This window comes from Meriones unguiculatus, chromosome 7 (assembly GCF_030254825.1).
Source record: "Meriones unguiculatus strain TT.TT164.6M chromosome 7, Bangor_MerUng_6.1, whole genome shotgun sequence".
Classification (NCBI taxonomy): Eukaryota; Metazoa; Chordata; class Mammalia; order Rodentia; family Muridae; genus Meriones; species Meriones unguiculatus.
The window spans coordinates 2579406-2602229 of NC_083355.1; the positions used below are offsets into that span (position 1 = coordinate 2579406).

General features: G+C 59.1%; 1 protein-coding gene and 1 long non-coding RNA gene across 6 annotated transcripts; one reads left to right on the top strand and one right to left on the bottom strand.

Annotated features, from left to right (window-relative positions):
* Positions 1 to 32: 32 nt before the first annotated feature.
* Cep131 (centrosomal protein 131) lies at positions 33 to 22100 on the top strand. 5 transcript variants are annotated; one of them, XM_060386273.1, is made up of 26 exons: positions 33 to 197; positions 2321 to 2514; positions 4517 to 4611; positions 8795 to 8909; positions 9158 to 9279; positions 10049 to 10162; positions 10526 to 10738; positions 12351 to 12468; positions 12887 to 13003; positions 13182 to 13335; positions 13704 to 13798; positions 14249 to 14467; positions 14742 to 14933; positions 15399 to 15524; positions 15677 to 15802; positions 15954 to 16070; positions 17492 to 17594; positions 18143 to 18344; positions 18873 to 18980; positions 19070 to 19187; positions 19326 to 19400; positions 19990 to 20132; positions 20231 to 20408; positions 21041 to 21204; positions 21697 to 21757; positions 21834 to 22100. In XM_060386273.1, exons 2-26 carry the CDS (start codon positions 2338 to 2340, stop codon positions 21906 to 21908), a joined length of 3327 nt encoding a protein of 1108 aa, XP_060242256.1. In that variant the 5' UTR covers positions 33 to 197; positions 2321 to 2337; the 3' UTR covers positions 21909 to 22100. The 5 variants fall into 5 exon arrangements, with proteins under 5 accessions (XP_060242256.1, XP_060242257.1, XP_060242258.1 ...); XM_060386274.1 differs by having other exon boundaries at positions 34 to 197; positions 14757 to 14933; XM_060386275.1 differs by having other exon boundaries at positions 34 to 197; positions 14249 to 14431; positions 14757 to 14933.
* On the bottom strand, positions 16068 to 21918 carry LOC132655085 (uncharacterized). Its single transcript, XR_009592668.1, has 3 exons — positions 21819 to 21918; positions 17136 to 21475; positions 16068 to 16837 (listed from the first exon to the last, which is right to left on the bottom strand). It is a non-coding gene; the product is annotated as an uncharacterized LOC132655085 (long non-coding RNA).
* Positions 22101 to 22824: the final 724 nt, after the last annotated feature.

The window sequence follows — 22824 nt, forward strand, 5'->3', positions numbered from 1 at the left end:
GTGACGGACAGCGGAGGAGGCGCCGGGCTGGTTGCTAGCCGCCGCCGCCGCCGCCGCCGCCGCTCGCCGCTGCGGACGGCGCTTTATTGTCGCCCACGGCCGAGGCCGCGCCAGCCCCGCGGGGCCTCGGCTGCCTCTGCAGCCGCGCCCGCCAGGCCGAGCCCACGGGCCCTGCGCCCTAGGCCGGGCCCGCGCAGGTGAGGGGCGTCACGCGGTGAGGGGTCGGGGCCTGCAGCGAGGGCGGCCTGTGCCCCGTACCCCCGCCCCGGGAGATCGCCCCGGGGTCCCTAGGGCGCCCCGGAACCCCTGCCCTAAGCCTGGAGAGGCCTCGGGGGTGCGGGTCGCCCGCGGAGGAGCGTAGTGAGGCGCTGCTCAGGGCCCTGCCTCTCCAGTGCAGCCGGCCCCCGAGGGCCCGGGAGCAGGCTCTTGCCCCTCCGGGTCCTGCCAGAGGCAGTTTTGCCCAGGGTGGGGTTGGCCTCCCCAGCCTGCCCTCATCTGGCTTGTAGGTTTCCATGGAGAGGCTGTGTTTACCGCCCAGAACCTCACTGGCTGCACGTGGTGCTAGAAACGCCATGTCCACCAGCTCAGGGGCCAGCCAGAGTCTATCAGGGTGTAGCCGCTGCCAAGAAGGGGAAGGTGTTAGGCTTCACGCACACAACCAGAAATGTGTAACTGAGGACGCCGGCCAGGCTGATGGCAGAGCCGCCTCAGTAGGGACACTGCCCCATCACACCTGGATGTTAGGATCACGGCAGCCTCACTTTGGACCCTGGTGAGTGTCTGCTCTTGGCTCCCTGGACTCTGCAAAGGGATTGTAGTCACACGCGCCCCTATCTCTTGCCTCAGTGCCTCCCATAGGCCAGGGGCGGACACTTCATGGTCTCTTGTCTCAAGGGTGGCTTAGAGAGAGCATAACAGTTTGAAAGAAGGAAAACTGATGGTCAGTGTGGAGGCAGGGGGATTGCAGATGCAGAGGTGTGCTGCGAGGCACTGCCCAGGTTTGAGGAACAGCAGGAAGGCGGGTTTGGTTAATGTGAGATGACAGAGGAAGTCAAAGCTGGGCTTGTCTGGGTGTTCAGATTCGTCCTGCTGTCCCGCCGGTCTGCGGGGGGTGTAAAGTGAGCTGAGAGCAGTTAAAAGCATGTGGTGAGTGAGGATGAGCCCTGGCCAGACAGGGAAGGACCCACTGGCTGGGCCAGAGATGTACTATGGAGGGACCAGACATGGTCACCAGATGAGAGGGTGGATAGGGGAGAGATGATGGGTCTGAGTCCAGGAGGCCTGGGACTTTCAGGGGACAGAAGAGCCAGTGGGGAGACTGTGGGAGCACCCTGAAAGGGAGGTAGCAGGGCGCCTCCGAAACAGTTCACAGCTGCCATGTCCCCGAAGCTCGTGGATGTTCTGTGATTCCACAGCCTGCTCGAGTAGCTTAGAAGCTGTTGAGGGATCTCCAGGGTCCACCCTCAGAGTCACGTTTACCTCAGGATAGCCCCAGAAGATGGGCTTTTTTAAATGCAGAGGATGTCTTGAGCAGGTACCTTGATGAAGGTGTAGGACTGGGATAAGTGCCAGGCCAGGCTCACACCCACCGCTGCCCGCTGCTACCACCAGCTGGGGTTGCTGGCCTCTGCCCACAGGGCCATGTATCAGCTACTCACTGCTCCCCAGTCAGAGCCCAGTGTAGGCTTAGAGCAGTTGTCTCTTTGGGCTCCTGACGGGCTCCCCCGCCCTGGCGGCTTCCAGGTTGGGTGGCAGGTAGATGTGGCAGCCACACCTCAGGACCGGTCCCTGTTGAACGCTTGGATGTAGTTCGCGAAGAGGGAAAAGCAACCAGGTGGTGGTGGCACACACATTTGATCCCAACACTGAGGCGGCAGAGGCAGGTGGACCTCTGGGAGTTCAAGGACAGCCTGGTCTACAGGCAGGACAGCCAGGTTTCTCTAACCTTGTCTTGAAAAATACATATGTATTTCTTTTAAAGGAAGAAATAGAGGCCAGAAGAGGGCATCAGGTCCCCTGGAGCTGGAATCACAGATAGTTGTGAGCCACTGACATGGGTGCTAGGAATAAGTTCTGTTTCTCTAGAAGAGCAACAGGCACCCTTTACCACTGGGTCATCTCTCATAGCCCAGGCTGACCTCAAATTGAATTCACCATATATCTGAGGGTGGTCTTGAACTCCTGGTCCTCCACCTCCTGAGTGCCAGGATTGCGTGCGTCCACCACCATAGTTGGCTCTATGCCACGCGGGAGACGGGGCTAAACTACATCCCTAGCCCCTACCATGGTGTCTTAATTGTGTCTCTTATTTCTTCCCCAGGGGCAGCCTTGTCCACCATGAAAGGCTCACGGACCATCAGCGCTACTCCTGAAGGCAGCCCAGAAGGTGTGGACCTAAGTCTGGTTGGCTTCCCTCTTCCCATGGCCCAGCGGCCCAGCAGCGCCTCTGCCACCAAGTCCATTGTCCGCTCCATATCCATGGCCACGGACAGTGAGCCAAGAAAAAAGGCACTGGTGAGTGCGGGGCCCCTTTGGGCGGCACCTGGTCTCTGGCTACAGTTCCTCACGAGACCACGTAGCTCATACCCACAGTCATCCCGTGGGCAGGGAGGAGCTGGACCGCACAGGCCACTCAGCTGTGCGGTAGCAGACCCACGTCTTCTGGCGCCCAGCCTGGACCCTCTTGTTCCACTGTCTTGAGGTTTCTTTGATTCTTCAAGTGGGTGGACCAGTGGGAGGGTGACGAGCTACTTGGCCTGGTAGAAACTGGGGCGTCAGCAGATGGGTGGGGGGCAGGGCTTTGGGGAGAGCTGCCGTTCCTTTCCCAGCCTGCCTCCCTCCGTGAGGCATGGGTCAGGGGCGTCACTCAGAAATCACGGGGTGACCATGAGGGACCACGCTGGACTGCAAGCCAAAGCTGCTGTCTGCGAGGCATCCTGCTGGCCAGGCTGGGAGAGGGGGCCAGGGCTGTGCCTGAGTCTGGCCTGAGCTTCCAGAACAGGGAAGAGCCTGGGCGTGGCCTGGTGCTGCCTGTAGTCTGTGACGCTACCTGAGAAGCAGGTCCTTGCTGAGGGTAAGGACTGGTTGATGCTCTGAGCTTCCTTTCTTGATAAAAAGCTCGCCTTACCTCTTCGTTCTTCCTGAAAGAGTTACCTCTGTCAGGTGGGTAGGCCTCCATTGCTCAGGCTGTGTTCCTGGACAGAGAGGGCAGTCCAATAACGGACATTTGGTTTGGACAAGTCGCTGCAGTGGAGCAAGGATCTGGAATGTCAGACCAGTCGTTTGCCTCAGCAGAGGGACGGCCAGCTCAGACTAGCATGACTGTGGTCCCCACTCTCCTGTCTGGATCCCTCTACTGCCCTGAAGCCCTAAGCATGGTGGCAAGCCAGGGCCACAAGTGTGGGCCAAAGATCTGTTGCTGCATGGAGACAGTTGTGTAGCTCAGGACCCTGCTGCATGGCTGCCTTCCTCTGGCTACCTGGACTGGTAGCCAGCTCTCCTGGCCTTCTGTGGAGGGCAGTCCTCCTGTGTGAGTCAGTTCTGGGTGCAGAAAGCTTCCAAGCCCTCCCCGTGTGGGAGTGGCCCAGCTGTTTATTCTGTAGGATGACTCTACCCCAGTGTACAGAATGAAAGAACAGCTGTCTGTCCTGACCTCTGCATGGGCCTCATTTTACTGCTGGTCCTTATCCCTATTTGATCTCGTTAGGGCTCTGAAGGGTGTTTGCTCTGGGCAGGCCTTTAAGTCCCCAGAGACCAGGCCTGTTGTTGGGGCCAGTGCCACATATGTGACAGTGGGGCAGGTCAGCTGTGTGTCCAAGAGGGGTCCTGCACCTGGGCTGATGAGCTCTTGATAACCTCCAGTGAGAGCCTCCCTCATCTCTTTCCTCAGCGTTCAGAATAGAAACCGCCACAGGATACCAGGGGGCAGGAGAGGGGTCCCCAACCATCGCTGATGCAGTGGCGGCTGGTGTATTCTACGATTCTGTATTATTGAGAGTGGGTGGGCTGCGCCACTGCTTAAAGAGGGCAAAGGAAGGGAGTGGAGCCTGCTGCTGGGGGGCCATGAGCACTCCCGGGCTGTGCACGGCCTGCGCCCCACTCTGCTTTCTGTCCCACTCCCCGCAGTGCGGCATTTCCACCCCTTGGGAACACTAGGTTCACTGTTGGTGAGAGTAGTGACACAGCGAGCGGTTCCTAGCAGGGCCCTGTGCTACCTCCCAGGCCTCTGTGACTCAGGGGCGAAGGGCTCCCCACTTTGTGCAATACACCTAGGCTCTCAGAAGCTGGGGCCCTGCCCCCACAGCCACTGATGGCCAGGCCTGAAGTTGCTTACCACCCATCCTGTCCTCTGGCCACCCCGTTACCTGTCCATGAGCCGCCGCCTTGATGGCCTCCGGCCTGTTGGGGACCCAGAACACTCCTTGCTCCCGATGGTCTCTCTGAGGCCTGGCTGGCGCTGAGCCACCGGCCCATTGCCTCGCCTTCTCCACTAACCAGGCCCCTTTCCCTTCTGCAGGAGGCCGCAGGGCCTGGGGGCTCGCGTGCTATCAACAACCTTCGGAGAGCTAACAGTGCCACACAGGTCAACCAGGCATGGGCCGGCTCCCCCAGGTAACCTTCCCAGGTGACGCTCATCCCACCAGGACCTCCAGCCAGCCCTTCCTGCAGCTCCGTCAGCCGGGGGCATGGCTGGGCAGTGGCATGGCTGGGCAGTGGCCATTCCTGCCTGCAGCCCCATTGCTGGGCAGTGGATCTGGCGACCTTCTCATTGTCTGGCCCTTGGGTCCCACTCTATTCTCTTGAGCTGGGAGGGCCGGGGACAGCCAAGTACGGTTACTCTGTCCTGCCATGTCTGTGCTGGACGTTAGATCCTGGGCCCTCTGGGTAGCTCCCTCTCGCCCTCTTCTTTGCCATACCTTCTCTGGGGTACTCAGTGAGATGGGCAGCATGGGTGAGCTTGCTTGTGGGCCTTTATCTGCACACCTTCCCACAGTAGCTTCTCCTGCCTTTTGGACAGTGGAAGGCTGCCTTGGAGCCTCGTGCTCGGGAGGGCGATAAAGAGCCAGAAGTGCCAGTGCTGCCGGTCTGGGGGACCAGTAGGCCCTCCTTGGGAATTCCACAGGCAGCAGGTGTGAGACTCAGTCACAATCCCCGCGGTTCTGAGCCAGCGGAGGCGGCCCCTCCTGGGAAATAGCTGCCCTCTGCCACCTGCAGACAGCCTCAGCGTCCCAACGGCCACCGAGCAGACAGTCGCAGGGCCCCTGGGGACTGTGCCCGAGACAGTGTGCCCGATTCCTAGGATGTCCACTCTGCCAAACCGCCAGGGGCCAAGAATGCAAGATCTACTTGGGGTGTGGGGTGGGCACATGTGACAGTGCTAGCAGTGGGTGTGCACAGGGCCTGCACACGTACATGCCTGTAGCATATGCATTTTTGTGGAGCATGCTTCATGTGTACCACGTGTCATGGAGTATTTGTGGTTTGTGCCGTTTGTGGGGTATGGATGGGGTGTGGGTGTGTGTGTGCGCGCGCGCACACACACACATACAAGCGGTGTGTGTGTGCTCATTGAATGACACCCACGAATCCCTTGCAGACACACCGCCCTCTGCTGGCTGCTGGCGAGCAGGCCTGGTTTTGTTAGCAGCTGAGTCTCAGTCTTTGCTGCTGGCTCTGCTCGAGTCCTGACAAAAGCCATCTGAAGAGCGCGTTCATCCTGAATCACAGTCCAGGGGTGAAGGCAGCGCAGGGGAGCCAGAAGCAGCTGGAGGACAGTGCGGGGCCTCTCGGCTCCTGTCCCGGGGGTGCAGTCCAGGATCCCCCATGTCCCACACAAGCCACTGGATCACAGATGATCCCAGAGTCATACTGAAAAGCCCGTCTCCCCGCTGATTGTAGATTTTGTTAAGCTGACAGCAAAACCCAGCCCAGCGCCAGCCCTTATCAGCATAATTCCTAAAGAGATCCTTTTTTAAGGGAAAGATTTATTTATTCTGCAGACAGTGCTCTGTCTGCGCCTACCTATCTATCTACACCTGCACACCAGAGGAGGGCACCAGCTCTCGTTAGAGATGGTTGTGAGCCACCACGTGGGTGCTGGGAATTGAACTAGGGCTCTTCACCACTGAGCCTCTTCTCCAGCCTCATGAACATCTTTTGAACTGTTTATATCTTCAAGTAAGTCCTGGAGGCTTTGGCAGCAGGGTCTGCTTTCAAGGAATTTTTCCTGCTGTCCCTGTGCAAAGTGTCTTTTTGTACCTGCAGCTTCTTAATGGGAGCCTTTCTCCCCGTTCTACCTGCTACTCAGTCTGTAAAACCTTGCCTCACTGCTGTTTTCTCTCAGCTTTTAATGTAAATCTCACCAAAAGTCTCAGCTTGAATGACATGCTGTCATGAAATTTCTCCTGCCAAATAAATTCGTCTGTTGCTTCTGAAATCAGCCTCACGGGCAAAATGTAGCCAGATCTGTGGCTACAGTGTAACAACGTGAGGCCCTTGTTTCCTTCCCACCCCTCCCAGCTGTCTGCTGTTGGTGTTTTTTGGCGCAGCCCACAGCATTCTAGGGTTTCTCTCACCTACGGCCCCAAATTTCTAAGTCCCTGTCACAGACCAATTCCTGAGGCCAACACGGCAGTTTATCACAGCAACAACTCTCCTCTTTGCTCCAGTTTTCTGTGTTCCTCATGTTTTGCATCGCTGTCACAGACAGTGGGAGCTGGTGGTGGCATCCTCTTGCATCTTGGCAGACAGGAAGCAGGGAGGGGCCATGCTGAACCCCGAGTGTAACCGTGAAAGGCCCACCCCTATTGCCATTCCTCTACCAGCCAGACCCTCTTCCTGAAGGCTCTCCATGCTGGGACTGAGTGTGTGAGGGACGGTTCGGATTCAGCCATGGCGCTCTGCCTTCGTGCAGTGCTGCAGCCTAACTCCTGCCCGTTCTACCATGCCGGCCACATTCTGTTCTGTCTTGTGCTTATTGAGTGGCAATTGTTAGCCAGTAGCTGAGCTTGGCTTTCAGTCCTGTGGCCTCTTTGGTCCTTGTTTATTTGTTTCTTTTCTTTTCTTTTCTTTTCTTTTCTTTCTTTCTTTCTTTCTTTCTTTCTTTCTTTCTTTCAGATTTATTTACTTATGTATTTTATGTACATGAGTACTTTGCACACCACAAGCAGCATCAGACAGTTGAGCTGCCATGTGGATGCTGGGAACTGAACTCAGGACTTTCAGAAGAGCACTGCAGGCTCTTAACCACTGAGCCATCCCTCCAGCCCTCATCTTTATTTCCTCATGACCTTTTCATCAGCTCTGCCAACTTCCGCCAGCCCCAGTGTCCATGCGAGTCTTGCTTATTTCTTGCTACATTGTCTAGGGCCTCAGTCCCTGCCGCTGTGAGCCGGTCGGGTTGTCTTCCCCATGTTTCTGATGGTGTCAGTGTTGACTGTGTGCGCAGCGGCCTTTCTGGGTTTCAGCACGGTAGGACAGCTGTTCGTCCCTCCTCTTACCTCGCTGCCTGGTGTGTTCAGGCAGAATGAGCCCACCCCTCTCCCCATGAAGGTACCTCTTCTGTGGCCTGGCAATTCGGCTGGTGATGCCAACACTGCTCTGGGCCTCTGTTGGGAGTATGGAGTGTGTCAGTGTGGCAGTCTTGGCAGGAGAATGTCTGGGCTCCGCAGAGACAGGACCCAGCTGAGGAGCCTTCTGAGAACTGGCCACCAGGCCTCACTCCTCCCTGTGGAGTGTGGAAATGGCAGTCTGCAGCTGGTGGTGCTGCCGTTGCTCCCTTCCACTTGTCCACTTTGTTGGCCTACAGTTCTTGTGTTGGACAGCGCACGTGTGTCAGGAATGCCTCAGAGATGCGCTTTTTTGTGGGAGCTGGGGCCGTGTGTGCACCAGGCGAGCGCTGTGCTCCGGAGCCAGATCTGGGCCAGTCCGTCATTTCCAATGCGGCCGCCACAATGGCCCCATCTAGACGGCCCACCCCGTATCTGCTGAGGCTCTCTGTGTCCCGCAGCTTCCCCCAGTCTGCACTCTGTCCTGTGCATCTGACTGTTCTGGACATTCCTTATAACAAGAGAGTCAGATACCGCATGGCCTCCTGGATCTGGCCCTTCCGCCAAGCGTGACATTGTCAAGGCCACCTGTGTTCCAGCATGACAGTGCCTCACTCTGACGGACTGCTGGACTGCGTCACCCTGCGCACAGCCCACACTTGCCACCAGGGCTTCAGGCCTCACACAGGGCGTGGCATCGGGTGCCCTCCCGCCACCAGGCCCAGACCTTGGGGCATAGCATGTGCACAGCTGCCTGGGGAGTTCCTGCCATCCAGCTGATCTTCCTCGTCGGCACTGATGCTCTTGAGCCGATTGGTGTGTGGCTCTTTGTCTGGAGGGGTACGAGGGTAGTGGCCGTAGCTGGTAGCCTTTGGTCCTCGGGCTCAGAGGGGCTGCTCAGGCTTCCAGACCTTGTTCAACCGAGGTGTCTCTGCCAGGTGGGAGATACATTTAATGTATCTAATGTTTGCTTACATGCATGCACCTGCTGCCCTCGGGGGCCAGGAAAAAAGTGTCAGATTCTCTGGAAATGGAGTTACAGAGGCTTGTGGGCCAAACCTGGGTCCTGAGCAAGAGCAGCAGGTGCTCTCGGCCTCCGTGCCCACTCTCTAGCCCTGGAAACATCCTGTGAAACTCGGTGTGAGACCAGACTCCTGGACTGGAGCCCTGCCCCTGCTCTCTGTGAGACACGGGCCTGCCTCCGTCCTGGCACCCTGTGACTGTGTGCTCGCCTCTCCTTGACACAGGCCAGCAGAGCCCACCGACTTCCTGACGCTCTTTGAGGGTGGCACAAGAGGGAGACGGAGGGTGGCCAGTCTCAGCAAGGCGTCCAGTGAGAAAGGAGCGACGTGGAATGTCCTGGTAAGGGTAGGCGCGCGGCAGCCACGAGTCCTGGTGCTCCTGCCTTATCCATTCTGCCTCTGCCTTACCTCTGCCCCAGGAGAGGGGCAGCAGCTGCACGGAGGGCGTGGCTTGGGCTCAGTGAGCTTTGACCCTGACACTGGTCCCTTGGGGCATGGTATCTGCCGCCTCATGACACGGAAGGGCTTGGTGTTGGTGTTGGGTTGTGCTCTGTATCCCAGACTGAGAAGCGTCCGTGTGATCCACAGGATGACCAGCCGAGGGGCCTTGCCCTGCCAGCCAGTGTCCAGAGTCCCAGCACCCTCGACCCTGCCTTGGGCCCTCGGAGGAAGGAGTGTGCCCTGGCACCCAGCTTCACGGCTAACAACAGGTGTGGGTCCAGCACACTCCTGGTCCAGGAACTCTGGCTTTGTCTTTCACGTACCTGGGTTAAGCTGTTTATAATGAACAGAGAAGTCAATGACTGAATGCACCGCTTTCCCTCAGCCAAAGGAGGATCCCATCAGGGGGTGTCCTGCACAGAAGTGACCCTTGGCCACTGTTCAAGGGCACCAGCTGTGCTCTGGCGCAGCAGGCCTCCTGGCCTCCTGGAGTGTTCTCCCTCGGGGCAGCCTTTCCTTCTAGGGGCCGGATCACCCGGCTGTACCTTGCAGACATTTCAGGTCCAGGGTGCTCCCTCACGGCCAGCTGTAGCCAACTTGGAGGGTGTATTTGGGGGGCGGTGCTGTGCCACCTTGGGACTCCCAACTTGCCTGCCAAGGGTGAGGCTGTGTCCAGGATTGTCACTCTTGAGGTCATGCTCGCCAGGGACAAAGCATGTCAGAGAGCAGCGGCCGAGATGGCAGGTCCTGGTGCTGTGGCCTCACCAACAGACCAGAGAAGCCGCTGCAGGAAGCACAGTGTGGCTCTCCTCTAGGCGCGTGTGCACCCCTGGCCTTGGGCTGGAGATGCCATCCACTTCCTTTGGGTGCGGAAAAGGGCTCTTGTAACCCAAAAAAGGCTCGGCCACTGGGTGGCCAAAGGCTGTGGGGTCCCAGGGCGCTTAGTCGCTGCCGTAGTGTGCGCTGAGAGTTTCTACACGCGCGTGTAAAACCACAAATTTGTCTCATCCAGCCCCACTGCTCCCCTCTGTCCGGCAGGAGCAACAGAGGAGCCGTGGGCAACTGTGTCACCACCATGGTGCATAACCACTATGCGCCCTCGAAGAAGGCGTCACCCCCCAAGAGCTCCAACCAGACAGCCTCCTCCCTCAAGTAGGCCTGCCTGCACACAGGAGGCGTGGGCCGGGGCGGGCCCCGGGAGGCTGCAGTGTGTGCACGTGACGGGGCTCTTGGCTTTTCGTGCCGGTGGCAGTGCCATCCGGGCCAAGGCAGGCTTTGGGGGACAACAAACAGCCACTGGGGACACTCGGGTCTCTGGCCAGGGTGGGTCCTGGAGGAAGGCGCCTGCCCACACACAGATCCAAAACAGTACCACAGCTGGGGTAACTGAACAGCAGCAAAGCCTGTGCCCCGAAAGAACATTCGCCCAGCTGCCAGCCAGTGGGGCTTTGGGGCACAGGTAGTTCCGGGCAGCAGGGTGAAGCTGAAGGGCCAGCCTTGCACCATGGTTTACAGGCCTCCTCCAGGCTTGGGGCCATGGACGGCTCAGGGACAGAGCTGGCCTTCTCTTCATCCTGTCAGCAATCTTGTCAAGGCAGCAGCGCGTGAGGGCAGTGAGGGCAGCGACTTTGTGAAGCCTCGGAAGAACTTCTCCAGTGGCGGTCACTCCGCCCGGGGCACCACCGGCCTGCTGAGGCGGAAGGAGGTGACTGAGGAGGAAGCCGAGAGGTGACTGCTCACGGGGAGTTGGGACCCGAGTACAGTGATAAGCGTTTGCACTTGCTGGTTGGTGTTTAGAAGCGTGAATGGGAAGGCCATTGCTTGCCGAGACTCCGCATGTATAAAATGCGAAGGCAAGATGGTTATATAGGGGAGGGGTGTGGTTGCTTGGGGCTTGGCAGGAACCAGGATACCACAGGGACTGTTCTTTAGGGCTGATGGGAATGTTCTAGAATTGGATTGTGCTGATGGATGCACAACCCTGTAAATTTGCCTCAAAAAGCATTGAGTTGCATGCCACAAATGGGAGGATTTTATAGCATGGTAATTATACCTCAGTGAAACTGGTGATTAAAAACACATTTAGCAGAAAGAAGATAAAAGACCGAGGAGAACAAAAACACCTGCCTGTGGGGCTGTCCTTGACGGTGCCCTCTGGGGCTTCAGGGGTGGGCACAGCCAGGGCCTTCTGTAGTGCCCGGGTGGCTCCTTGCCAGGCCCCTTGGTGGGCGAATAGCTGCACTGGGGCCTCCCAGGTGGCCTCAGGCCTTATATCCAGACCACCCGCCTCGGAGCAGAGCATAAGGGAGGGGTCCTGCAGTAAACAGTGGGGGGTGCTGGGCACTGAGGCCTGGAGCCATCTGCTCTCCAGAGCCAAGCCCATCCTCCTTAGATGGGCCTGGTGGCAGAGCCAGGGTGCCCGTGGCAGGCTGCTGAAGACACTTGATCCTGTTGTCATCCCCGGTAAACTGCCGTGCACACGGTCCTTGCAGCCGGGGTGGAGGTTTTGTTAGCCAGCTTTATTGAGCTGTTTTCTTGTGGTGCTCGGCTGTATACCATAGGATGGTTCCCCTCGGCCCAGTGGGTGTGGTTTTTACATCTACCCACTGGACAGATGTACCTGGTGGCGCATGGCCCAGAGAATCAGGAGTTTGCAGTCACCCTCAGCTACATGGCAGATTTGAGGCCAGAGTGAAACACAGGGGCCCCTGTCGCAAAAGTAAATAAGTGACTGAGTACAGTGGTGCACACCTTTAATCCCAGCACTTAGAAGGCAGAGGAGGATCTCCATGAGTTCAAGGCCAGCCTGGGCTACATAAGGAGACCCTGTCTTCAAAACAGAACAAGAAACCCTCAAATAAGTAACAATAAAATTAGGCTATTACAACTTCCCAGTTCCCTCAGCCAGCCCACCTGTCTGCTCTGACCTCAGCGACCACTGAGCTGTTTGTCTCCGTGCCTCCCTGTTCTGTGCACGGTGAGGGGTTCTGGGCTCAGCGCGGGCTGCAGTGCTCACTCGCTCTGTGGCTGGAAGCACCACTGTGCATGCTACCAGTTGTCACCAGCCATTCCACTTGCTGGTGGCTAAGCACGAAGCCGTCCAGCTCTCCTATAGATGGACACTGCGTCCCCTGGGAGGAGCCAGCAGCCTCCCAGGAGGGAGTGTTTGGGGTTTAAAGGAGTCTAGGAGGACTGGCCTTTCTCACCGTAGCCTGGTGGGAAAGAGCCATGTAGAGCCGCCATTGTCTCTTTCCACTGGACACGTGACTAATGGGTCCTTGTTCTGGGGGCAAAGGGATGTGGCAGCCCCTTCTGGTCCTGAGTCTAGTTCTCTGGGCAGGTTTATCCACCAGGTAAACCAGGCTGCAGTCACCATCCAGCGCTGGTACCGCTGCCAGGTACAGAGGCGCCGAGCAGGAACAGCAAGCCTGGAGCACCTGCTGGCATCCAAACGAGAGGTCAGTGTGATTGTGTAGGCTAACCTAGGCTCCCCCGGGGGCTGGGCACAGTCCTTAGGGGCCCAGTGCCTACAGTGCAGTGCTTAAACAGCTCAGTAGAGTTTCGACCTAATTACCCACAAGTGCATAGGCCTCTGTGGGGCTTATTTGGTCCTTGAAGCTGCTGTTGGAGTGATGTGCCAGGATGACACTCTGAGCAAACTCCTGGCTGGGTGCTGCGGAGCTGTCTCACTGATGTGCCCTGGCCCACTGCTGAGCCAAGATGGCAAGTTCAGTGTCCTCGGGTTCTTTCCTCTTGTATGCTGGTGGACTCTGGATTCCCATGACTCTTGGGGTCCTGTGCAGACCTCCCGGCGGGTACCAGGTCTCTGTACGTGTTCCAGTTCTATAAAGTTTGTGGCTTTGGCTTCCCTGGCAGGGGCAGAGGCGGCGCCTGGGTAGTGGGAACATTTTGGACCTGCACCGGCAGGAAGAGGCAGCAAGGAAGAAGGCCCGGGAGGAGAAGGCTCGCCAGGCCAGGCAGGCAGCCATTCAGGTACCGGGTCCTCTAGGCATCGCCCCACAGCCTGTATACCAGAGAGTGCTGCTTGGCCCCAGCCCATCATCCTGTGTGGGACTAATGCTTTCATGCACTGAGTCCCGGCATAGCCGTGCTGCAAGAGGGTAAGGGGATGCCCTGCAGCAGGGGCTGCTCAGAGATGCTCGTCTGTCAGGAACTGCAGCAGAAACGAGCCCAGAAGGCAGCCGAGGCTGAGGCCAGGCTGCTGAAGGACAGACCAGAGCCCAGAGCCCCGGAGCAGCCTCGACCCTCCCAGGGGCCACCCTCAATGCATGGCAGCGCCGCCCACCCCAAGGCCAACAATGCTGGTGAGTGGTCCTCAGTCCACGAGACTCCTGGAGGCCTGTGACGGGCAGCAGCTGTGGGCTCTGCCAGACTCGGTCCTCATGTGGCCGAGGCATGGCGACTCTCCTTCGGAACTAGGACCTCAGCCCCAGGCCCTCACCTCTGCTGCCTGGGCCACTTAGTGCTGGGTGGTCAGACTGTGACAAATTACCCTGGCAGTGGGACCTGTACAACTGAGGCCCAGCACTTGGGTTATACTTGCTCCCCCACAACTTTACATTCTGAAAAGCTAGGATCCACAGTGTCTCTCTGGGCTTTACCTGGCTTGTTCCCAGCTAACCTCCAGGTTCAGACCCTGGGGGGTGGGATGACACTGTGCTCTGTTTTACAGGTGCCGGCGTCTACCCCACGGGCCCTGGAGAGCCCTGGCCTCCTGCCTCTGAGTTGGCCCCCGAACCCCAGCAGTCTCCAGAGGACAGGCCGCAGGTCTGGACATGGTTTTCTTTACCCTCTGGCTTTGGGACATGCCAGTGCCTGGGTGGCCTAAGCCCTATCTTCAGCTTTGGAGTCCCTTGTGTCCTGAGAGGATGCCCAGAGGGCTCCTGTTGTGATGTGAAACAGCAGCCTGGTGATCTCGCTGGGGTGAGGTCTCACAGAACTGCTCTGAGACCCTGCGAAGCCACATTCTCCAGGGGAGGGTTTCTGCGTCCTCTGAGGAAGAGGAACTGGAAATTTAAACAGGACAGCAAAGCCACAAGATGGCTCAGTGTGACACTGGCTGGAGCCTTTGTCCCCTGAGGACAGCACCTCGAGACGTGTAGCAGATGCTCTGACCCTTGGGAACAGGCCCTGTCCACCACCACTGGGCAGCCTTGTACCTGGGGTGGCGCTGAGCCATCACTGGGCTTGCTGATGACCCCTGCCTGTCTGCTGCAGGATATGCATTCCCAGGATGTAGCCAGACAGGACTTGGAAGAGTTGGGTACAGCCAAGAGCAAGGCCAGGGCCAGAGCAACCCTGGACGAGCTGCTCGACACCTTGAGGCTCCTGGAGGAGGAGCCTGAGCCACTGCCCCGCCCCAAGGCCTTTCACAAGGACAGATCTGCCTGGACTGACGAGGCGAGTGGGCACCGGGCACCCACAACATCCATCCAGGTCAGGAGCCTCCAGAGGGTGCCACCGTACTCCTGCTTCAGTGGAGGCTCGCACAAGGGCCGGGGGTGGCCTGTTGACCTCCGCCCTCCCCTCCTGTCTGGTCTCCTTGAGGCTGGGACACGGTGACCCTTGAGAGTACACTCCTCTCTCTGTAGCAATACTCAAAGGTCTGAGCAGCTAGGGAGGCCCTTCTGCCCATATCCGGGTCTACTCCCCCCCAACTTCACTGCCCCTTGTCCCTGAGGGACCCCAACTTCTCAGGCTTTCCTGACAGCCCCCAATGCTGCAGGAGGATGATGCCAGCTCCCTGACAGCTGACAACCTGGAGAAATTCGGGAAACTCAGTGCACACCCCGGCCCACCTGATGATGGGACTCTGCTGTCAGAGGCCAAGCTGCAGAGCATCATGAGCTTCCTGGATGAGATGGAGAAGTCGGGACAGGACCGGCCAGCGCCCCGGCGGGAGGTAGTCAGCCCCCAGGTGCCCGAGTGGCCCCCCTGCGGGAAGTGAGCACTTGCAAGGCCCCCATGCAGCAAGCATCCCACCCTGAGCTCTGAAGGGGCAAGAGCTGCCAGGGCTGCCTCGTCCTACCCGGGACGCTGGGTGGTCCTGACATCCCTGGACTCTAGACCTTTCCTGAATCAACACCATCATGGCCATGACGTGCAGGGATAAGCCTCACTTTCATGGGGGCAAGCAACTCTGGAGTGGGTACACCACGCCCCCTGATCTGTTCGAGCATCCAGGCCATAGCCCTCTGTCTGCACCAGATGATAAATACAGTCTCTGGGACTTGACCCGTCACCCACCGCCCCTTGCCTAGATGTCCCACATAGCCATTTTCCCTCGCAGCAGGGTGGAACAGGGGTAACTCCCATGGAGGTGGGCAGTGGCTGCTGGTGGCCTGCCTGAGGCTTGTCATATCTTTAGAGCCTGGGGCCAGAGGCGGGCCAAAGACCCCTGGAACCAGGGTCTGAGGGGAGTTCATCCATGATGCGGCTGAAGCTGGAGGTGGAGGAGAAGAAGCAGGCCATGGTTCTGTTGCAGAGAGCCCTGGTGAGACCATCGGCCATCACCGCCCGGGGGCTAGCTGGGACAGGGCCAGCCAGCCCCCCACTAGAGACGCCTGCTCCATTGTCAGCCCATGGAGCCCAGGGCCTGGTGTGTGGCAGGCATCCAGTGCTAGTGTCTGTCTGTACTCTCTGCAGGCACAACAGCGTGACCTCACCATCCGACGGGTCAGGGAGGCGGAGAAGGAGCTGAGCCGGCAGCTGCGGCTGCAGAAGGAGCACTATGAGGCCACCATCCAGCGGCACCTGTCCTTCATTGACCAGGTGACTCGGCTCTGGGAGGCAGTGGGCTGGAGACGCGCTATAGCCCCAGGGTTGCTGTTGCTGTCCCTCCGTTGGAGATAGCTCTGGAGCTGGCCAGCTCAGTGGAGGTGCCTAAGGGTAGACACCAGCGCCTCATCCCACCCCGTCACAGTTGATCGAAGACAAGAGAGTTCTGAGTGAGAAGTGCGAGGCAGTGGTGGCTGAGCTGAAGCAAGGGGACCAGCGGAGTCGGGAGCGTGTGGCCCAGATTCAGGAGCAGCACGAACTGGTGAGCTCCTGGCTGAACAAGTGCCCAGGGGCACATGGCAGTGTGGCCTGAGGATGGTGCCGGGCTAGGGAAACAGTGGGAAGATCGCACCTTTTCCTTTTTCCTTCAGTCCCTTTGTCTTCTCGAATTTTTTGTTTCTGTGTAGCCTGAGCTATCCTGAAACTCAGTCTGTAGACCAGGCCGGCCGTGAACTCACAGAGATCCTCCTGCCTCTGCCTCCCAAGTGCTGGGATTGTAGGTATGTGCCACCACCACTGGCTCCCTTTCCCTCATCTTGAACTGTATCCAAATGTTGGACAGGGACAGGTCCTGAAGTGTGGGCTGCCATGTCTCAGGTAATCATGGAGGCCCACCTGGCCCTTGTCACAGGACAGTGGCATGGACCCAGGAGTCCAAGCCTGGCCTACTCCAGTGACATCCTGAGTAACAGAACCTGCTCAGCTTAGCTGCACCAGGCTCCTCCAGCCCCTGCCAGATCGGCCAGCAGCCGCTGGGTCAGAGTCTGACTCGGCGACCTGTTTGTGCTTCTCTCTGAAGCGAGCCTGGTATCCCTGAAGCCACCCTATACTGGAGCCCAGCCCCAAATGAGGGTGGGCTGACTGTGTCTAAAGAGACCCCAGTGTCCACAGCCCAGAGCCAGGGTTGGAGACTGGAGTTCTTGCATGGTCCTGTCAGCCTCAGCCGGAATGGAGTCATGGCTCCAGGAAGTCCGCAGTGGCCGGAGGACCTCCCCTCCTGGTCAGGCAAAAGTGGGATCCTTGGCTTCCCTGTGGAAAAGAATTTGAGCAGAGAGCAGGGTTGGAGTTTACTGACAGACTCCTGAGGACTTGATAGACGTGCTGAGGGAGGGCCTCAGGCGTGTGTGCACGCTTCCCTGGGAGACTGGGGTCTGTACGTGCGATCCTGCTGCTTCCTGGGGTACCTTGTTAGTGTGAGTAACGTGCAAGGTTTAAGGGGTTAGAGAATTCCTCTCTGTGAGGTGAGCATGTGAAGGCTGTCGCCGAGATCTGGGATGAGAGTTGCTAAAGTGAAGCTAGAAGTCATTGTGCCCTGAGTCGCACTTACTGGTCCTCGGCGGTGTCTTTAGGGGAACAGGCATTAGCATGGTAGTCAGTTGGGCTGTCAGTGGTGGCTGTCGGTGTGAAGGGCACATCAGCTCCTGGATGGAGGGCCTCCCCTCTCTCCTGTGTCCCCTTAATCCTCTGTCTTCCTGTATGGCCGCAGTACCAGTGGGCTGGGGGCCTCTACAAGCTGGGCTGTGACTACCCCACACGGTGCCTCAGGCTGAAATGTGTGTGGTAGGGTGGTCCCTGTCCCTGGGAAGAGAGGAAAGAGCTCTGCAGTGTGGGCCGGGAGGAAGACGGGGCTTGCCCCCTACCCCCGTCACCTCTGCATTCTGGCTTCCTGTGCTTTTTACCCAGGAGATTAAGAAACTCAAAGAACTCATGAGTGCCACCGAGAAAATCCGCCGCGAGAAGTGGATCAATGAGAAGACGAAAAAGATCAAGGAAATCACAGTCAGAGGTGGGCCTTCGTGCCCTGGCCGTACATAGTTGGGGACACGTTGAGAGAGAATGGAACTTCAGTCTCGCGTGTGATGGCGATGACCATACACGTTCCTGCGCGAGGCCTCGGGGATGGCTGCCCGTGGCGGGCAGAGGCAAACCCCATTTCAGCTGTTGACTCCCAGTTCACAGAAGCCTGAGAGCACCACTTCCCTTAGAGGCCAGCGTAGGGAGGTCAAGGCCTGTAGGTCACACTGCAGAAACCAGAAAACTGCAGAAGAGAAGCTCCAGGGCCCCTTAGGCTGGCAGATGTGAAGGAGCTGTGGACTGTTAGGTGGTTTTAGGGGGCACCTCGGCCTGGCCTTACGGGAGTCCTCTTCCTCCAGGAACCTGGGCACCATGACATCTGGGGACCGAGAGGCTGGGAAAGCCACAGGCACTTCTGGAGCTAGGTCTCTGGTCCCTGCCTCTGGTCGCCTCAGTATCTCAGGCCTGCTGTGCTTCCGGGCAGTGGCTGGGCAGGAGGGGCCTGGAAGCCCATCTCTGGTGCCACCCCTGTTCCCACAGGTCTAGAGCCCGAGATCCAAAAACTGATCGCCAAGCACAAGCAAGAGGTGAGGAGGCTCAGGGGCCTGCACGAGGCTGAGCTGCAGCAGCGTGAGGAGCAGGCCGCACAGCGCCACCTGCGCCAGGCGGAAGAGTTGCGGGAGCACCTGGAGCGGGAGAAGGAAGCACTGGGCCAGCAAGAGCGGGAGCGTGCCCAGCAGAGGTGGGTGGCCGCTGGAGGCTGTGGGCACCGCAGGCCAGTGGGCCAATACAGCACCCAGCCAGCCAGCCTTGCTGCTGTGTGGGCTGCTCTGCGGCAGAGGTCATCCCCGTTCATTCCCTCAGCCGTAGGGTTCACGCTCTAAGGTATGACTAGGCTGTAACGTCAGAGCCTGGCACCTGGCTGAGTGAGGCCCCAGTGACCAGTGGACAGCCGCTGCTTCACTGTTGGTGCCCTGACTAGGTCCTCAAGGTCCCCTCCTCTCCCGTAGCCCACTGGCCCTCTCCACCTGGCTGACCCGTGCTCTCCCACATGTCACGGCAGGAGGTTGCTCAGATCATAGAGCCAGGCTCCTGGCTCTCACCCAGGAGTGGCGGCTAAGCAGAGTCAGGCCAGTGTGGAGACACAGTGAGCACACACTCGGCTGAGTGGAGGCCTTTTCTCAGCCTTGTGAGAGTCCGTGGACGACAGAGGGCCCCGTGAGGCACCGTGGCCACCGGCCGTGGCACGAGCGTCCTCACTGTCCTGCAGGTTTGAGCAGCACCTGGAGCAGGAGCAGCGGGCCTTGGAGCAGCAGCGGCGGCGGCTCTACAGTGAGGTGGCTGAAGAGAAGGAGCGACTGGGCCAGCAGGCAGCCAGGTGCCACTGAGGCTGGTCTCACAGTGACCCCTGGCCTCCCAGCCCCTCTCACAATGACCCTCCGTCCCCTGACTCTTACTGGCCCGCAGGCAGCGGCTGGAGCTGGAGGAGCTGAGGCAGCAGCTGGAGGAGAGCAGCGCGACGCTCACCAGAGCCCTGAGAGCCGAGTTCGAGAGGAGCCGAGAGGAGCAGGAGCGGAGGCACCAGGTTGGCGCGCTGGCTGCGTCTGGCCTCCAGTGGAGGGAGGGGGTGTCTTCCGCCTGACCCCAGTGGTGTGAGGTCCTGGGTGGGGTGGGCAGGGCCTTGGCGTGGACCGCAAACTGCTCACAGTCTGTCCCCTTCCAGATGGAGCTGAAAGCCCTGAAGGACGAGCTGGAGGCCGAGAGACAGGCGTGGGTGGCCAGCTGTGCCAAGAAGGAGGTAGGCCCAGACAGGGTGGGCCGCAGTTCGGGGCCTCCTGGGGGCTTGTACTCTAGCTGCTCAAGGGTCTTCCTTGGTGGTTCAGTCCTTGCTGCTCACTGTCCACATGTGGATCCAGGTTAGCATTGAGCAAGAAATGGCACCAGGCACATCTGGAGACCCGAGAGGGCTTGCCCTTGCTCTCCAGGGGTCACGTGGTCTGTGCCTGTCAGTCAGCTGGCACCCAGGCCCCCTTGGCCCCAGGGCAGGTTTCTCATTTTGGCTTGGCGCGTCTAGCAGATGGTGCTCACCGTTTTCTTGGGCTTCAGTTCTCAGAGAGAGAGGAACAGCCTCTTTGGCCAAGGAGCCATACTACCCTGGGCCCATCTCATGTCCCTGTGTTCAGATCCTGAAAACAAGACATAGTCCTCTGGGGCTCTGGGGCCCTGGGCAGGGCTGGAGCCCTTCGCCCTGATCCGTCTCCCTAAGAGACTTCTAAGCAGGAACTGTTCCCCAGAGCCCAGCAAGGCTGGTTCTGCCACTGTCCCAGCGTCTACACCCTCTGCCCTCCTGGTGGCCGATCATGAGCCAGCTGTGTCCATCCCTACAGGAAGCCTGGCTGCTGGCCAGGGAGCGTGAGCTGAAGGAGGAGATCCGGAAAGGACGGGACCAGGAGATTGAGCTGGTCATCCAGCGGCTGGAGGCGGACATGACGCTGGCCAAGGAGGAGAGTGAGAGGGCAGCCGAGAGCCGGTGAGCTCCTGCTGCCCACCTCTGCGGGCAGCGCCTGGCCCCGGGGCAGAGGCAGCGGGAGCGGCAGCTGCTCACGCCCCGCCGCCTCCGCCTGCTAGTGTGAAGCGCGTGCGGGACAAGTACGAGATGGAGCTCTCCGAGCTGGAGCAGTCCGAGCGGAAGCTTCAGGAACGGTGCACCGAGCTGAAAGGACGCCTCGGTGAGGCCGAAGGGGAGAAGGAGCGGCTGCTGGCCCTGGCTCGGCAGAAGGAGAAGGAACTAGAAGACCTGAGGGTGGTGAGTGGCCCGGGCCCTGTCTGCGCCCTGCCGCAGCGGCTTTCATTCGTCTGCCGAGAGGCTCCTGCCGCCTCTGCTAGCCTAGGCTTAGTCCTGCAAGCCCCTAAGTCTCCATAACAAGCTAGCCTAGGGCTTGAGTGTTTTCAGCCTCCGAGACTCACCCTCCTGTTGAGCGCTGGGCTGGCTGGGTCAGCTCAGCTGCTCTGGTTCATACGCCTATCCCCGCCGAGCTATGCGGTCTGGCTTCTCTCTTACCTGCTCTGCTTGGCCTCTGACTCCAGCAGTCTGCTCTAACCTTCTGTCTTCAGCCGAGTCTAGCCTGTTCTTTCTGCAGCCTGTGTCTATTACTGTGCTGGTAAAACCGCCTGCTCCCGTCACTCCTTAAGCAGCTTCCCTTTCCTCTCTTCTCCCGAGTTGGGCGTATCTTACTCTGTCAAGTCTTTCTCTGATTCCTCCCCCTTTTCTGCCTCTCAGACATCACTTTCAAACATACCTTTCCCTTCCTTGTTTGGGATTAAAGGCGTGTCCCACCTGCCTGGACCTAAGCTTTTCTCTACCTGAAGCTCTGGATGTGACCTCTTGCCAGAGCAGCCCTGTTCTAAATTAAAACCCGCCTACACCCTACTGCCCAGGTGAACACGCAGATGTGCGGGGAGCGGGCCAGCCTGGCCCAGGTGGTCAGACAGGAGTTTGCCGACCAGCTGGCAGCCTCCCAGGAGGAGACCCAGAAGGTGAAAGCAGAGCTGGCGGAGCTGCGGGCGCGCCAGCAGATGGAGCTGGATGAGGTGCATCGGAGGTGGGTGCCTGCAGGTGCACTGCAGGGGGGCGGCCACGAGCCCCCTCCTCTTCTGAGAAAGGCAGGTGTAGCCCGTGGGCGGACGCCCGCGTGGCTCCCAACTCTGTCCCAGGACGGCTAGCCATTTCCGGAGCGTCCAGAGGCTCAGGAGGTGGGCGGGATTCCGGCTGGAACAGGCCCTGTTCAGCAGAGGGCCACTGCAGAGAGGGTGACAGTGGGCACCAGCACCCCCTCAGGCCTTCGTGAGGCTGAGGGCGCCCGCCTGCGTGTCCTGCACGAGAGAGACGACATCATGAGGTGACTTCTCACCTGTCTTGCTTGGCACAGCACCCTCCTCGCCCCCTCCCTCCAAAAACCACCTTAGGGTTCTCAGAGAGACAGTGGGCCAGGGCCAGCTGTCCAGGTCAGGGACAGCAGGGCTGTGACCAGCTGGTCGGAGGCCGAGCTGGGACCGAGGCTGGGGCTACAGAGGCCCACTGCACCTCATTGCAGGGTGAAGACGGCTTTGGCGAAGAAGGAGGAGGCTGTGAACAGTCTCCGGAAGCAGCACGAGGTGGGTCCCTCTTGGTCTGTTGTGGTGGTCTCACCTAGGGTAAGGCCATTTGGGGCCTTACCAAAACGTGTTGCAGGCTGCGGTGAAGCGGGCGGACCACCTGGAGGAGCTGCTGGAGCAACACAGACGGCCATCCTTGAGTGCCAAGTGACGTCACCCTGGGGATGAAAACCAAGCCTGAGGCCTAGCCCTGCAGCTGGCGTGTGAGAGGTGCCCTGGCCCAGAATACGGGGCTGAGGGAACAGCTGCGAGCGAGGCACCCTCTTGCGGCCCCGCGCTCAGGGCCTGACTGCCAGCATGCCTGCAGCTGTTTATAGTAAAACCGATTTTTTTTTTTTTTGTAGTGTTTTGTGTCACTTGCTGTCTTTCTCTACTGTGTTGGGTTTGGGGGACAGGGAGCCAGAGACCAGAGAACCCCATAGCATGGCCAGGAGTGGTGTTCATGCCATAGGCTAGCTCCGAGTCTTACCTCTCTCCTTCCGCCTGTCCAAGCTGGCCGGAGGTGGCTGGCAGCCCCTGTGCGCTCAGCTCCAGTCCCCTGCAGGTACTGGCCGTTTGTTCCCACCCAAGAATTCACCTCCTGGAAGAGACTGTGTCTCCAGCCCAGCCAGGGACCTCAGCTGCTGCTGCTGCTTTTGTATCTATTTCTTCATTTAAAAAAAGTTGGTGTGTGTCTGTGTCACCCCCATGTATGTCTGTGCACTACCTGTGTGGCTCCTGCGGAGTCCAGAAGAGGACACTGGATCCCTTGAACTGGAGTTCACAGTGACTGTGAGCCACCAGGAGGGTGTTCAGCTACAGCTGGCTACCAGTCCACGCTGCCGCTTTCTCGAAGCTGCCACTTTCTCGAAGCTGCTGCCCGGGAGGGCCCTGCCCTGTGCCCGGGCTTAGCAGAGGCGGCAGCTCCTCACTAGATCGCAGTGTCGTGGCCTTATTGCTCCTGTCTACTGGTAGCTTAGCGTGTGGGGACTCAGCTCGTGGTTCCCGGCTTCAGAGCAGAAGGGTGTACCCAGGACCAAAGGAAAGGCTGTGCTGTCACAGCCTGAGGGCAGATGTGATGGAGGGGC

Coding starts and splice junctions, on each gene's coding strand:
- Cep131 (XM_060386273.1), top strand. CDS start 2,338: ATGAAAGGCTCACGGACCATCAGCGCTACTCCTGAAGGCAGCCCAGAA. Junction 10,163..10,525: donor CAGACAGCCTCCTCCCTCAA/GTAGGCCTGCCT, acceptor CATGGTTTACAG/GCCTCCTCCAGGCTTGGGGC. Junction 10,739..12,350: donor ACTGAGGAGGAAGCCGAGAG/GTGACTGCTCAC, acceptor TTCTCTGGGCAG/GTTTATCCACCAGGTAAACC.